Below are 16,170 nucleotides of genomic sequence, written 5' to 3'. Positions count from 1 at the left end.
CACGGACTACGTCCAAATTGTGTAACAAACGTTCCTTCTTTGAAACTGGATTCGGACATAAAGAAGGTACAACTATCTCCTGGTTAATATTTTTGTTAGAAACAACCTTTGGAAGAAAACCAGGCTTAGTACGCAAAACCACCTTATCTGCATGGAACACCAGATAGGGCGGAGAACACTGCAGAGCAGATAACTCTGAAACTCTTCTAGCAGAAGAAATTGCAACCAAAAACAAAACTTTCCAAGATAGTAACTTAATATCTATGGAATGTAAAGGTTCAAACGGAACCCCTTGAAGAACTGAAAGAACTAGATTTAGACTCCAGGGAGGAGTCAAAGGTCTGTAAACAGGCTTGATCCTAACCAGAGCCTGAACAAATGCTTGAACATCTGGCACAGCTGCCAGTCTTTTGTGTAGTAAGACAGATAAAGCAGAGATCTGTCCCTTTAGAGAACTTGCAGATAATCCTTTCTCCAAACCTTCTTGTAGAAAGGAGAGAATCTTAGGAATTTTAATCTTATTCCATGGGAATCCTTTGGATTCACACCAACAGATATATCTTTTCCATATTTTATGGTAAATCTTTCTAGTTACCGGTTTTCTGGCCTGAACCAGAGTATCTATCACAGAATCTGAAAACCCACGCTTTGATAGAATCAAGCGTTCAATCTCCAAGCCGTCAGCTGGAGGGAGACCAGATTTGGATGTTCGAATGGACCCTGAACAAGAAGGTCCTGTCTCAAAGGTAGCTTCCATGGTGGAACCGATGACATATTCACCAGGTCTGCATACCAAGTCCTGCGTGGCCACGCAGGAGCTATCAAGATCACCGAGGCCCTCTCCTGATTGATCCTGGCTATCAGCCTGGGAATGAGAGGAAACGGTGGAAATACATAAGCTAGGTTGAAGGTCCAAGGTGCTACTAGTGCATCTACTAGAGTCGCCTTGGGATCCCTGGATCTGGACCCGTAGTAAGGAACCTTGAAGTTCTGACGAGACGCCATCAGATCCATGTCTGGAATGCCCCATAATTGAGTTATTTGGGCAAAGATCTCCGGGTGGAGTTCCCACTCCCCCGGATGGAATGTCTGACGACTCAGATAATCCGCTTCCCAGTTTTCCACACCTGGGATGTGGATCTCAGACAGGTGGCAGGAGTGATCCTCCGCCCATTGAATTATTTTGGTCACTTCTTTCATTGCCAGGGAACTCCTTGTTCCCCCCTGATGATTGATATACGCAACGGTCGTCATGTTGTCTGATTGGAATCTTATGAATCTGGCCTTTGCTAGCTGAGGCCAAGCCCTGAGAGCATTGAAGATCGCTCTTAGTTCCAGAATGTTTATCGGGAGAAGAGACTCTTCCCGAGACCATAGTCCCTGAGCTTTCAGGGATTCCCAGACCGCGCCCCAGCCCACTAGACTGGCGTCGGTCGTGACAATGACCCACTCTGGTCTGCGGAAGCTCATTCCCTGGGATAGATGGTCCAGGGTCAGCCACCAACGGAGTGAATCTCTGGTCTTCTGATCTACTTGAATCATTGGAGACAAGTCTGTATAGTCCCCATTCCACTGTTTGAGCATGCACAGTTGTAATGGTCTTAGATGAATTCGTGTAAAAGGAACTATGTCCATTGCTGCAACCATCAACCCTACTACTTCCATGCACTGCACTATGGAAGGACGTGGAACAGAATGAAGAACTTGACAAGTGCTTAGAAGTTTTGACTTTCTGACCTCTGTCAGAAAAATCCTCATTTCTAAGGAATCTATTATTGTTCCCAAGAAGGGAACTCTTGTTGACGGAGACAGAGAACTTTTTTCTATGTTCACCTTCCATCCGTGAGATCTGAGAAAGGCCAGAACGATGTCTGTATGAGCCTTTGCTTTTGACAGGGACGACGCTTGTATTAGAATGTCGTCCAAGTAAGGTACTACTGCAATGCCCCTCGGTCTTAGAACCGCTAGAAGGGACCCTAGTACCTTTGTGAAAATCCTTGGAGCAGTGGCTAACCCGAATGGGAGGGCCACAAACTGGTAATGTTTGTCCAGAAAGGTGAACCTTAGGAACTGATGATCTTTGTGGATAGGAATATGTAGGTACGCATCCTTTAGATCCACGGTAGTCATAAATTGACCTTCCTGGATAGTGGGTAGAATCGTTCGAATGGTTTCCATCTTGAACGATGGTACCCTGAGAAATTTGTTTAGGATCTTCAAATCCAAAATTGGTCTGAAAGTTCCCTCTTTTTTGGGAACTACGAACAGATTGGAATAAAATCCCATTCCTTGTTCCTTTATTGGAACTGGGTGTATCACTCCCATCTTTAACAGGTCTTCTACACAATGTAAGAACGCCTGTCTCTTTATTTGGTTTGAGGATAAGTGAGACATGTGGAACCTTCCCCTTGGGGGTAGTTCCCTGAATTCCAGGGGATAACCCTGAGAAACTATTTCTAGCGCCCAGGGATCCTGAACATCTCTTGCCCAAGCCTGAGCAAAGAGAGAGAGTCTGCCCCCTACTAGATCCGGTCCCGGATCGGGGGCTACTCCTTCATGCTGTTTTGTTAGCAGCAGCAGGCTTCTTGGCCTGCTTACCCTTGTTCCAGCCTTGAATCGGTTTCCAGGCTGGTTTGGGTTGTGAGGCATTACCCTCTTGCTTAGAGGATGCAGAATTAGAGGCCGGTCCGTTCCTGAAATTGCGAAAGGAACGAAAATTAGACTTATTCTTGGCCTTGAAAGGCCTATCTTGTGGAAGGGCGTGGCCCTTTCCCCCAGTGATGTCTTAAATAATCTCTTTCAATTCTGGTCCAAATAGAGTTTTACCTTTGAAAGGGATGTTAAGCAATTTTGTCTTGGATGACACATCCGCTGACCAAGACTTTAGCCAAAGCGCTCTGCGCGCCACGATTGTAAACCCTGAATTTTTTGCGGCTAATCTAGCTAATTGCAAAGCAGCATCTAAAATAAAAGAGTTAGCCAACTTAAGTGCGTGAACTCTGTCCATAACCTCCTCATATGGAGTCTCTCTACTGAGCGACTTTTCTAGTTCCTCGAACCAGAACCACGCTGCTGTAGTGACAGGAACAATGCACGAAATGGGTTGTAGAAGGTAACCTTGCTGTACAAAAATCTTTTTAAGCAAACCCTCCAATTTTTTATCCATAGGATCTTTGAAAGCACAACTATCCTCGATAGGAATAGTAGTGCGCTTGTTTAGAGTAGAAACTGCCCCCTCGACCTTAGGGACTGTCTGCCATAAGTCCTTTCTGGGGTCGACCATAGGAAATAATTTCTTAAATATAGGGGGGGAAACAAAAGGTATGCCGGGCTTTTCCCACTCCTTATTCACTATGTCCGCCACCCGCTTGGGTATAGGAAAAGCGTCGGGGTGCACCGGAACCTCTAGGAACTTGTCCATCTTGCATAATTTCTCTGGAATGACCAAGTGTCACAATCATCCAGAGTAGATAACACCTCCATAAGCAGTGCGCGGAGATGTTCTAATTTAAATTTAAATGTCACAACATCAGGTTCAGCTTGTTGAGAAATTTTTCCTGAATCTGAAATTTCCCAATCTGACAAAACCTCCCTCATGGCCACTTCAGATTGGTGTGAGGGTATGACAGAACAATTATCATCAGCGCCCTCCTGCTCTTCAGTGTTTAAAACGGAGCAATCGCGCTTTCTCTGATATGTAGGCATTTTGGATAAAATATTTGCTATGGAGTTATCCATTACAGCCGTTAATTGTTGCATGGTAATAAGCATTGGCGCGCTAGATGTACTAGGGGCCTCCTGCGTGGGCAAAACTGGTGTAGACACAGTAGGAGATGATGTAGTATCATGTTTACTCCCCTCATCTGAGGAATCATCTTGGGCAATTTCATTATCTGTGGCAGTACTGTCCTTACTTTGTTTGGACGCTATGGCACAATTATTACACAAATTTAAATGGGGAGACACATTGGCTTTCATACATATAGAACATAGCTTATCCGAAGGCACAGACATGTTAAACAGGCTTAAACTTGTCAATAAAGCACAAAAAACTTTTTAAAACAAAACCGTTACTGTCTCTTTAAATTTTAAACAGAAAACACTTTATTACTGAATATGTGAAAAAGTATGAAGGAATTGTTCAAAAATTACCAAAATTTCACCACAGTGTCTTAAAGCATTAATAGTATTGCACACCAAATTTCAGAGCTTTAACCCTTAAAATAACGGAACCGGATACAAATTTAACCCCTATACAGTCCCAGCTATAGCCTTTGCTGAGACCTAACCAAGCCCAGAGGGGAATACGATACCAAGTGACGCCTTCTAGAAACTTTTCCAGCAACTTTCAGATCCTCACACATGCATCTGCATGTCCTGCTCTCAAAAAACAACTGCGCAGTAATGGCGCGAAAATGAGGCTCAGCCTACAACTAGGAAGGCCCCCTGACTGGAAAAGGTGTCTAACATAGTGCCTGCCGTTTAATAAACGTTCCCCAAGTTTATAAATGTGAATTATCAGCATAAACATGAATAAAATGCCCAAATAAAGCAATCGATTTAGCCCATAAAAGTGTCTACCAGTTTTATAGCCCATATTAAGCCCTTTATTCTGTTTGTTTGACTAAGAAAATGGCTTACCGGTCCCCATGAGGGGAAATGACAGCCTTCCAGCATTACATGGTCTTGTTAGAAATATGGCTAGTCATACCTTAAGCAGAAAAGTCTGCTAACTGTTTCCCCCAACTGAAGTTACTTCATCTCAACAGTCCTATGTGGAAACAGCAATCGATTTTAGTTACTGTCTGCTAAAATCATCTTCCTCTCACAAACAGAAATCTTCATCCTTTTCTGTTTCAGAGTAAATAGTACATACCAGCACTATTTTAAAATAACAAACACTTGATAGAAGAATAAAAAACTACATTTAAACACCAAAAAACTCTTAACCATCTCCGTGGAGATGTTGCCTGTGCAACGGCAAAGAGAATGACTGGGGTGGGCGGAGCCTAGGAGGGACTATATGGCCAGCTTTGCTGGGACTCTTTGCCATTTCCTGTTGGGGAAGAGATATTCCCACAAGTAAGGATGACGCCGTGGACCGGACACACCAATGTTGGAGAAATGGCCCTATTTGAACCACAACCTGTACACAGTGATTGTACATTTAATTGATTTTAGAGTTATGACTGTTTTTAGATAGACAATATATACTTTTCTCTAAAATCAAAGACGTTAAGGGTGGGTACATATCTTTCTAGAAGGCTCTTAGAACACCAAACCCTCTACTCCTGTAAGTCCCCTCTATTTCATGATAGTTTCAGTAGAAGGGCATAGTGCTCCCAAACAAAAATTTCAAACAGGAGGGAGAAACAGGTAGTTAAAAGAGGAAGGGCTATGACTTTAAACCCAATTTTTTTCTTCCATGATTCAGATAGAGAATACAAATGTAAACAACATTCCAATTTACTTCTATTATCTAATTTGCTAAATTCTTTAGATAACATTTGTTGAACAAATAGCAGTGCAAATGGTGAGCCAATCATACGAGGAATCTATGTGAAGCCACCAATGAGCAGCTTCTGAGCCTATCTACATAAGCTTTTCAGCAAAGGATATGAAAAGAATGAAGCAAATTAGGTAATAGAAGTAAATTAGAAAGTTGTTTAAAAGTACACGCTCTTTTTAGTCATGAAAGAAAAAAATTGGGTTCCATGTTCCTTTAATTTAGTTAGAACTTTTTGCCTTTATCCATGTGGTGGCTCGAGGACCATTAAATACAGTAAAATTGTATAATTAGCAAGTGTATAATAAAAAGACAATTTGCTGGCCCTCTGTATCATGTGACTGTCGTTCACTGAATTTTTGCACATGATCAGTAAGAGCTGGTGCCTCAGAAAGTGTGCATATAAAAATAATGTGCACAATCTGACAATAGCAGTAAATTAAAACGTCATGACTTATCTGAATCATGAAAGCTTAATTCTGACTTTAGTGCCCCTTCTCATTAAATTATTAATCAGGAACTGTCTCCAGTCATTGTGCTGACTTATTGCACAATGGGAAAAAAAGATAAAGTAGAAGCTATTTAAAGGGACATTATACACTTATTTTGCATAAATGTTTTGTAGATGATCTATTTATATAGCCCATAAAGTTTTTTTTTTGTTTAATGTATAGTTTTGATTACTTTTAAATAACATTGCTCTGATTTTCAGACTCCTAACCAAGCCCCAAAGTTTTATGTGAATACCGTCAGCTACCTACTCCAGCTTGCTCCTGTTTGTATAAAAGGTCTTTTCAAATGCAAAAGAAGAGGGAGGGGGGAGTGTCTAATATTTCCCACTTGCAGTGTTCCAGTTACTTTTTCAAAAGAGCTAAACTGAGAGCTTCTAAGGAAGTTTTTTTAAACAGTTTTATACTGGATTTTTATATCAGTATCTGTGCATCTTATTCTTTATAGTAATGTCTATTACATGCAGTTATATGAAAATGAGTGTATACTGTCCCTTTAAAGACAGAATAAAATATCAGCCACAGCTAAGCATGTTTTAAACACCAATATTGTTTTTCAAAAGCCAAACTCCACCCAGCCCTTGCTTGGAGGAGCCAATCCAGACTTCAACATGGCTAGCCACTGTCATTATGTTGGTGTAAAGTGCATTGCTTTGCAATTGCTATCTGTTAAAGCAAATTATGGAAATATATGTAGCAGGGAAAGTCTTGAGAAGTCTGCAGTGTGCTTTTCCAGCTATAAAAAAACAAAATGTATGCTTACCGGATACATTTATTTATTTCTTGACACGGTGAGTCCACGGATCATCATTAATTACTGTTGGGATCATCACTCCTGGCCAGCAGGACGACGCAAAGAGCACCATAGCAGGGCTGTTAAGTATTACTTCCCTTCCCACAAACCCCAGTCATTCGACCAAGGGAAAGGAGGAAAAGAAATAACACAAGGTGCCTGAGCTTTATATAACAAAAAATGTCTCAAAAACAGGGAGGGTCGTGGACTCACCGTGTCAAGAAATAAATACATTTATCAGGTAAGCATAAATTTTGTTTTCTTTCTAATGACACGGTGAGTTCACAGATCATCATTAATTACTGTTGGGAATCAATACCCAAGCTTGAGGACACAGATGATTTGGGAGGGACGAGACAGTTAACCAAAACAGAAGGCACCACTGCTCGAAAAAACTAACTTCCAAAAACCTCAAACAAGTGCGCCATACCGGCGCGAAAATGAGGCTCTGACTATGATTAGGGAAAGCCCCTAAAGAATAAGGTGTCAAAAACAGTGCCTGCCGATATAATCATATCAAAATACCCAGAATAAATGATTCCTCAAGGCTAAATATGTGTTAATAATGAATCGATTTAGCCCAGAAAAAGTCTACAGTCTTAATAAGCCCTTGTGAAGCCCTTATTTACTATCTTAATAAACATGGCTTACCGGATCCCATAGGGAAAATGACAGCTTCCAGCATTACATCGTCTTGTTAGAATGTGTCATACCTCAAGCAGTAAGAGACTGCACACTGTTCCCCCAACTGAAGTTAATTGCTCTCAACAGTCCTGTGTGGAACAGCCATGGATTTTAGTTACGGTGCTAAAATCATTTTCCTCATACAAACAGAAATCTTCATCTCTTTTCTGTTTCTGAGTAAATAGTACATACCAGCACTATTTTAAAATAACAAACTCTTGATTGAATAATAAAAACTACAGTTAAACACTAAAAAACTCTAAGCCATCTCCGTGGAGATGTTGCCTGTACAACGGCAAAGAGAATGACTGGGGTAGGCGGAGCCTAGGAGGGATCATGTGACCAGCTTTGCTGGGCTCTTTGCCATTTCCTGTTGGGGAAGAGAATATCCCACAAGTAAGGATGACGCCGTGGACCGGACACACCTATGTTGGAGAAATCAGGTTGCAGCCTCGCAAAACCGTACCAGAGAAGCTACCTCTTAAAAACCCAAAGAAAAAGGAACAGCCTTAGAGGAGTGAGCCGTAAATCTCTCAGGAGCCTGCTGTCCAGCAGTCTCAAACAACCAAATATACTACTCAACCAGAAAAAGGAGGAGTATCAAAAAGCTTTCTGTCTAGAAAAACAAACAAACAAATCAAAAGACCGGCAAAAATCCTTATTCGCCTGAACAAAAACTGTAAAGCACAACACGTTTTTCTCAGGAAAGAAAAATCATGGCAAGAGAAGGAACCATAAATTCCTGATAAAATTCCTTTCCGAAACCTCCTTAGGAAAGAAACTAACACGAAACACCACCTTATGGGCATGAACGAAAAGATAAGGCGAATCACACAGCAAAGCTGAGGGTTTCATCACTCTCCGCAGAAGAGAAAGCACAAGAATAAAACCTTCCAAGATAACAACTTAATGTAAAAGCTCAAACTGAGTTACTGCAAAAACTTAAAGTTAATGCTCCCAAGAGGATAAATGCAGGCCTAAAACTGACCAAGGCCTGACAAAAAAAATGCATATCTGGCGCGACTGCCAGGCGCCTATGTAGCAAAAGGGATAGGTCAGAAATCCGTCTTCAGAGAACTGACTGACAGAACCTTTCTCCAGACCTTCCGGTAGAAAGGAAAAAATTCTAAGAAACCCTTGGATACACGCCCTTAACTACACTTTATGGGAAAAATCCCTCCTAACAGGCTTACAAACCTGAATCATGGTCACAAGGACCGACTCAGCAACCACGCTTAGACAGACTAAGCATTCAAACTCCAATTTAGATGAAGGAAAGGACCCAAAATCAGCAGATCCTTCCTCAGAGGGGTTCACCCACGTAGAGGAGATGGAGTTCCCACTATGTCTGCAAACCAGAACCTGTGAGGACACGCAGAGACTATAAAATTACCGACACCCTCTCCTGATTGACACAAGCAAGACTCGTGATAAGGAGGCCAACCAGAAGAAAACAGGAATACCAGCCATTGTCAGCATTTATAAGGGTGTCCTGAGAAACTCTCCACTCCCAATATACACTTCAGAACGTGAAGAAAAAATAAGCAATGAATTGGGCGTCTGCCCACCATGCAACCTATGCCAATCATAACAAGGAACACCTAAAATGTAACCGAGCCAAGTCAGCACTGACTAATACTCTCAACTCCATAAAAGTTATGGAGAGAGCCGACGCCAAACAAGTCCCTAGTCACCAACCCAACGGGCTAGTGAAGGAGTTCACTTATTACTCAGGAACATCTCCGGAATTAAGAGCTCCGAGACAGATACTGATGAGAAAACAAAAGATCATGGAGACAGCCAACAATACTGCTACCTCCCGCAAGCTAAGCTAGAGCTCTATCGCAAATTTACAGAAAGGATCTCATTGTATATAGCGCCTATCTCCCAGAGGTGCTCAAAGCGCCCTCTTCTTTTAACGCTCGCTTATGGAATTAACCAAGTCGGCAGCTGAATCGATTTGTTAATAATACCCAATTTAATGGCACACCTTTATGAACCTCGGAAGAAAGAAGGTCTGGGTTGGTCCTGCCGGGAGTAGAGCCTAACATCTTGGATCCTTTAACAGGCATCTATAGTCAAGGCATGTACCATCCACTAACTTAACATGCATAACCACAGACTCTCAGATGAAATTAAACAAAGAAATTATGTCCAATGACCAGTGCCTGTAGGACCAGATAGTAGAAAGCTGAAAGGCAAGAGGAAGAAATCCTCTAATTTCTGTCTGACAAAAGTAAATACATAGGAAGCAACTAATATGGATCCTAAGAACTACCCCTGTAGTTAAAACCAGGGAACTCATATTCAGATTCACTTCCATCTGTGGAATGAGAAGACAACAAGGTCTCTGTATGAAAGTTTGCTTGAAGGAAAAAGGACTCCTGAATCATTATCACTTCCGGAAGACACCACAGCAATATAGCTCTCTCTGATAGCCATGGCAAGACCAGAGGAAAGAGTGTTTACGTTCGATAAACTAATTAGTGAGACACTTTAGGTATCTCCTATGATGAAACCTAGACCCTGTTCCTGAACAGGAACTGGAATAATCCTTCCCAATGAAGAGAAGTCCCAAATACTACAAAAATGTTTTACAGTTATCTGGCTTACCGGTAAACTGATAGATGGAAAACAGTCTCAGGGAGGTAGAAAGACTACTATGTAGTAACCCTGAGCTACTATGTCCACGTCCTATTTGGGACGTCTCGTATCTATGTTTGAAGACAAACAGAAAGATACAGCCTCCTACCAGAAATTATCCTGGAATGGGGCAAACTTCACCACGTTAAAACTCTGGTGTTGACTGTCCCTTTAACGTGTGCTCCTTCACACCCAGCGATTGAACCTGGGACCTCATCTTCCTGGGCTGTTGCTTTTGCAATGTGCTATCCTTGCAACTGTCTAAAACAGAAATTTCAGAAAAATTCCTGTCAGATCCGGATTGAACAAGGTCCTACTCTTATAAGGAAACGTCAGAGGCTTGAATGCAGAAGAGCAAACCCACTGACATGATTAAAGCCACAAAGCCCCGAGGGCTAGCACAACGAGATAGATATCTAGGCTCCCTGCTTGAGGACTAGCATGGTAGCATCAGAAGAAAAAGGATGGCTAGCTTAAAAACTTTAATTCTGCTCTGGATGCTCTCAAAGAATCCCTAGCCATTGAAACAGACAAGGCGTCGCACTAACAAGATGTCTCACTTGGCACAGTAGCAAAACCACATGTCCCTGTAAAAAGCTTAGTCCATTAAAACTGAAGAACATCAATCTCTCTAGAAATCATAATTTCCTTAGCAAGAGTAGAATTGTCCTACTACTATAGGCACCGTGCATATGATATTTTAATGGAGACAAGAAAATGGATAACATCCTATTAAAGATAGGGAACAGGGAAACTTTGAGAGCAGCCCTGTCATTCCAAAAAGGAATCCTATTACCTACAAAGATCACTAGATTTCCTAAAGATTGACAACGACAAACGTATCAGAGTCGCTCAAATGCAGTCAGACCCTCTTATAAACACGCACAAGGGTGTGCAGGCTGAAATCTGAAGATAATACTTCAACATAAGATAAAGGAGTTATACTGTCCAAATCTGAGATTTTACCATCAGACTCTAATGACGTATCCTCTACCTACGAGGACGACAATCAGAGTAGCATCGGGTGGAACAGAAACCTTACTATCTGATCATTAATGTTCCTCCTGCGAGCTTCCACTAAAAATGGGAAAAACAGATAACGCAGCAGATATACAAAAGAAACCTAAGCACCATTCTGCAGGCAAATAACTCCTCCGGGAGATTATGAGGATCCACCATAGAGGCTTGGGATGTGAAAGGAGAAACTGTTGTAATGCCTACACAGCGTCATCCTGGGAGACGTTGGGTTCAGAGGCAACGCAATATCTCCTATCTCAAGAGAACCAGCAGAACAAGAACACACAAAATTGCATACTTTGAAAACAATACAGTGTGTAAAATTTGTATTTTTTTTTTTATAGTACAACATCATGGTTAATGCAAGAAAATCTTTAGAGTCTGGAAATGATCCAGGGACCTCTGAGCCACTGGAGCACTTTGAAAAGAAAAACTGACAAGTCAAAATTTAATTTAAAATTAAAAATAAACACAGGACTGTCACTTTAAATAGCTAATTTAAATAGCAGTGTAAAAGGCAAAGAAAAATGAGTGATGTTTGACACATAATAATCTTGGAACTGACAAGACACTCCCTCAATAACGTTCTATATATTTCTTATAGGAACAATAGACATCTACAATAAATCACAAGATTTTAAAACTTAACATGCGCTGAAAGAAAAATAACTAAGCTCCATTCTCAGCCGGAGAAGACAGAGAGGCGGGGTCACGTGACCGGACCCGGCAGAAAGTGAAAATGACACCTCAGATCTTTATGAGTGAAGAAGGCGGGAGCGCAATACAGTATGGGAATAAAGCGTGCATCTTTTTCTTTTACATCGCGCTTCATTCTACCATGCGAGAGCAGCATACTGCCCATCCAAAAAAATTAGCAAAACCCTGTGCTAAACAAGTACAGCATCGGAATTGGGCGTCTGCCTGAAAAACTAAAACTGCTCCAACTGACAAGGCAGTGTGGCGGTAACTTGCGTTTCCTCTAGGAAACCACCATCAAACTATACAGCAGCATAAACAGAGTAAAGCACTACACAAAAGGCTGACCCTGATCACTGTAGTAAAAATGTAAGACACACATAAAATAGATAATTTAGAAGATTTTAACCATATAGGAAACTCAGCAAAACCCTGTTCTAAACTATGCATGAACCCAAAATCAGGGGATCTCTATTAACCCCTAGTCTCCTGTCACCATAGCCCGCATCCTGCCAAAAATATCATCTAAAGGATATATCTGTCCCACATAAATTGCAGAGAAGGCTCCATAAACCTCTTAGTGCCAGTCTCCCACCAGAAGACGAAAAGGCAGTCTAGCTGTCTGGCAGGAGGACAGCCTACCCGATATGAGAGGATGCCACTCCTCACAGAGATCTGTAGAGAAAAGAAAGACACAGTAAACTTACGGCTTTCTATACCATGGGCAGCAACAATGTTAGGAAAATGCGGCAAAGCACACTTTACAAGTTCCTACCTGCTTTAAAGCCACCACAGCCCTGCTGAAGAGACTAACGTGGAGTACAGCTAGACCCAAATTGTGATGGAAGGCCAGAGAAATCTTGCCCAGACTTCAAAATAAAAAAATCTTGATAGAAGAATCTTAATCAGGACACCTCATTACTTCACCTCTTCCTCGTACTAGAGGCAAAGATAATGACTGGGGTTTGTGGGAAGGGAAGTGACACTTAACAGCTCTGCTGTGGTGCTCTTTGCCTCCTCCTGCTAGCCAGGAGTCATATTCCCAACAGTAATTGATGATGATCTATGGACTCACCGTGTCATTAGACAGAAATAAAAAAGTCACAAATTTCAGAACTACGTTATACAAAATGGGGCAAAATAAATACTGAAAGTATATTGCAAAGTTGTTTTACTACATGTAACTATTTTATATAAAAATCTCAAGGTGTTAACTGTTCCTTTAAATTAAAGAGACACTACTATAAAATGTGGTTTCCCATGATGTGTTCCAAATGTATTGTAATACCTATGGCAGAGTATTAAAGTTAAAAATAAAAATGAAAAAGCAATTTCTCATATATTTGAAATAGCTGATTTTGCTCATTAAAGCCAGCACCTGCTGTTCTTAAGGCCATACAGGTAAAACATACCTGCTGATGTTATCTATGTATAAAAACACAGATACTAATCATTAGGCATTGAAATGTTAATTATGGCTGAGGAATAAATAGAGCACAACCAGCTATTTCAGATACAAAAATCTTTCTCACCTGCCTTCCACTGGGAGATTAATTAGTGCTACTATCTCCTGTTTACAAAGCTTTTTAACAGAAAATGCATTTGTTACTCATTTTCTGTATATGTGTCAGTTTCTACAAGTAAAAACAAATATTTCAAATAACAAAATAAAGGTAAATGGGCTGTTTGCAAACAATTAAATACAGTCTACCCGGAAAGATGGCCAATTGTTAATACATTCAAGGGAGTACAAGGATTCTTTAATATTAAAACTATCAGAAAGAGAATGTTTGAGAAAAAATCATATTCAAATGTTAAGTGGCTGATAAGATTAGGTGTCTTACAGCTATGTGCATGCCCCTGCAAGTGTGACAAAATGTTTATTTTTTAACAGGAATATGAGGTGTTTTTTTCTGTTTTATTATATATAATATAATTTATTTATTGTTGTCTCTTGTTCTTCTGAGGTTTAGAGCAACTACCAAATCAGTACTTTTATCAGTTACCTAAATGATCTCATGTAACAGAAGGTAAGGCAATTACAGAAAGTGTTAGTGTTTCTGATTATCATGATTATCTTATAAAAACAGCTTTAATTTGAATTAATGTTTATTATCTAGTCTATTCAGCATTTGCAGATTACGAAGGAGTTGCCTGGCAGAGTAGCCAACACAGCTTGAGTTATTTTCAAGATATCTGCTGAATACTTACATTTGTAATTATCCTATGCAAAGAGTTTACAAGAACAAAATGAAATATCGAAGGTGAAGAAGGCGCCAAACAAATCTAAAATAAAACAAGGAGGAAATGTTCAGAGACAAGAAAATACAAAGAACAGAAAAAAAATCAAGCATTAGCTAAGCTATTTAATCATATATTATTTAACATAATAAAAATGAAGAAAAAAAAAATTTATGCTTACCTGATAAATATCTTTCTCTTCTGGTGTATCCAGTCCACGGGTTCATCCATTACTTGTGGGATATTCCCCTTCCCAACAGGAAGTTGCAAAGAGGACACCCACAGCAGAGCTGTCTATATAGCTCCTCCCCTAACCCCGAACTCCAGTCATTCGAACGAAGACAAGTAAGAAAAAGGAGAAACTATAGGGTGCAGTGGTGACTGTAGTTTTAAAAATAAAAACACCTGCCTTAAAGTGACAGGGCGGGCCGTGGACTGGATACACCACAAGAGAAAGAAATTTATCAGGTAAGCATAAATTTTGTTTTCTCTTGTAAGGTGTATCCAGTCCACGGGTTCATCCATTACTTGTGGGATACCAATACCAAAGCTTTAGGACACGGATGAAGGGAGGAGGGACAAGGCAGGAACTTAAACGGAAGGCACCACTGCCTGCAAGACCTTTCTCCCAAAAATAGCCTCCGAAGAAGCAAAAGTATCAAATTTGTAGAATTTAGAAAAAGTATGAAGCGAAGACCAAGTCGCCGACCTTACAAATCTATTCAACAGAGGCCTCATGTTTAAAAGCCCAAGTGGAAGCTACCACTCTAGTAGAATGAGCTGTAATTCTTTCAGGAGGCTGCTGGCCAGCAGTCTCATAAGCTAACCGGATTATGCTTCTCAGCCAAAAAGAAAGAGAAGATGCCGAAGCCTTTTGGCCTCTCCTCCTTCCAGAGTAGATATTCTTATTAGATACTACCTTAGGAAGAAACCCAGGTTTGGTACGCAAAACTACCTTATCTGCATGGAAGATCAGATAAGGGGAATCACACTGTAAGGCAGATAACTCTGAAACTCTTCGAGCCGAAGAGATAGCTACTAAGAACAGAACTTTCCAAGATAAAAGCTTGATATCTATGGAATGCAAAGGTTCAAATGGAACCCCTTGAAGAACTAAATTTAAACTCCATGGCGGAGCAACAGGTTTAAACACAGGCTTGATTCTAACTAAAGCCTGACAAAACGCCTGAACGTCTGGAACATCTGGAACATCTGCCAGACGCTTGTGCAAAAGAATAGACAGAGCAGAAATCTGTCCCTTTAAGAAACTAGCTGATAATCCCTTTTCCAATCCTTCTTGGAGAAAAGATAAAATCCTAGGAATCCTGACTTTACTCCATGAGTAACCCTTGGAGTCAAGCCAATGAAGATATTTACACCATATCTTATGATAGATTTTCCTGGTGACCGGCTTTCGAGCCTGAATTAAGGTATCAATGACCGACTCGGAGAAACCACGTTTTGATAAAATCAAGCGTTCAATCTCCAAGCAGTCAGACGCAGAGAAATTAGATTTGGATGTTTGAATGGACCTTGGAGTAGAAGGTCCTGCCTCAGCGGCAGAGTCCATGGTGGAAAGGATGACATGTCCACCAGATCTGCATACCAAGTCCTGCGTGGTCACGCAGGTGCTATCAAAATCACCGAAGCTCTCTCCTGCTTGATCTTGGCAATCAGACGAGGGAGGAGAGGAAATGGTGGAAACACATAAGCCTGGCTGAAGGACCAGGGCACTGCTAGAGCATCTATCAGTGCTGCCTGGGGATCCCTTGACCTGGACCCGTAACAAGGAAGCTTGGCGTTCTGACGAGACGCCATCAGATACAGTTCTGGTTTGCCCCATAGTTGAATCAGCTGGGCAAATACCTCCGGATGGAGTTCCCACTCCCCCGGATGAAAGGTCTGCCGACTTAGATTCCACTGGTTGAGCATGCAAAGTTGCAGTGGTCTGAGATGTAGGCGGGCAAACGGAACTATGTCCATTGCTGCTACCATTAGGCCGATCATTTCCATACACTGAGCCACTGACTGCCGAGAAGTGGAATGAAGAACATGGCAGGAAGTTAGAAGCTTTGATATCC

General features: G+C 41.1%; 1 protein-coding gene across 7 annotated transcripts in view; it reads right to left on the bottom strand.

The window, feature by feature from the left end:
• The window catches only part of NF1 (neurofibromin 1), a 1,508,106-nt gene that overhangs the window by 1,054,000 nt on the left and 437,936 nt on the right, over window positions 1-16,170 (bottom strand). For all 7 annotated transcript variants that reach the window (XM_053707520.1, XM_053707522.1, XM_053707523.1 and 4 more), the window contains exon 11: window positions 14,060-14,134. In XM_053707520.1, the coding sequence (XP_053563495.1) occupies window positions 14,060-14,134 (75 nt within the window). The remainder of the gene's footprint in view (window positions 1-14,059; window positions 14,135-16,170) is intronic.

Source organism: Bombina bombina, chromosome 3 (genome assembly GCF_027579735.1).
Source record: "Bombina bombina isolate aBomBom1 chromosome 3, aBomBom1.pri, whole genome shotgun sequence".
Taxonomy (NCBI): Eukaryota; Metazoa; Chordata; class Amphibia; order Anura; family Bombinatoridae; genus Bombina; species Bombina bombina.
Note: the sequence above shows the minus strand (reverse complement) of the source record. Positions and strands in the feature narration are given on the sequence as shown.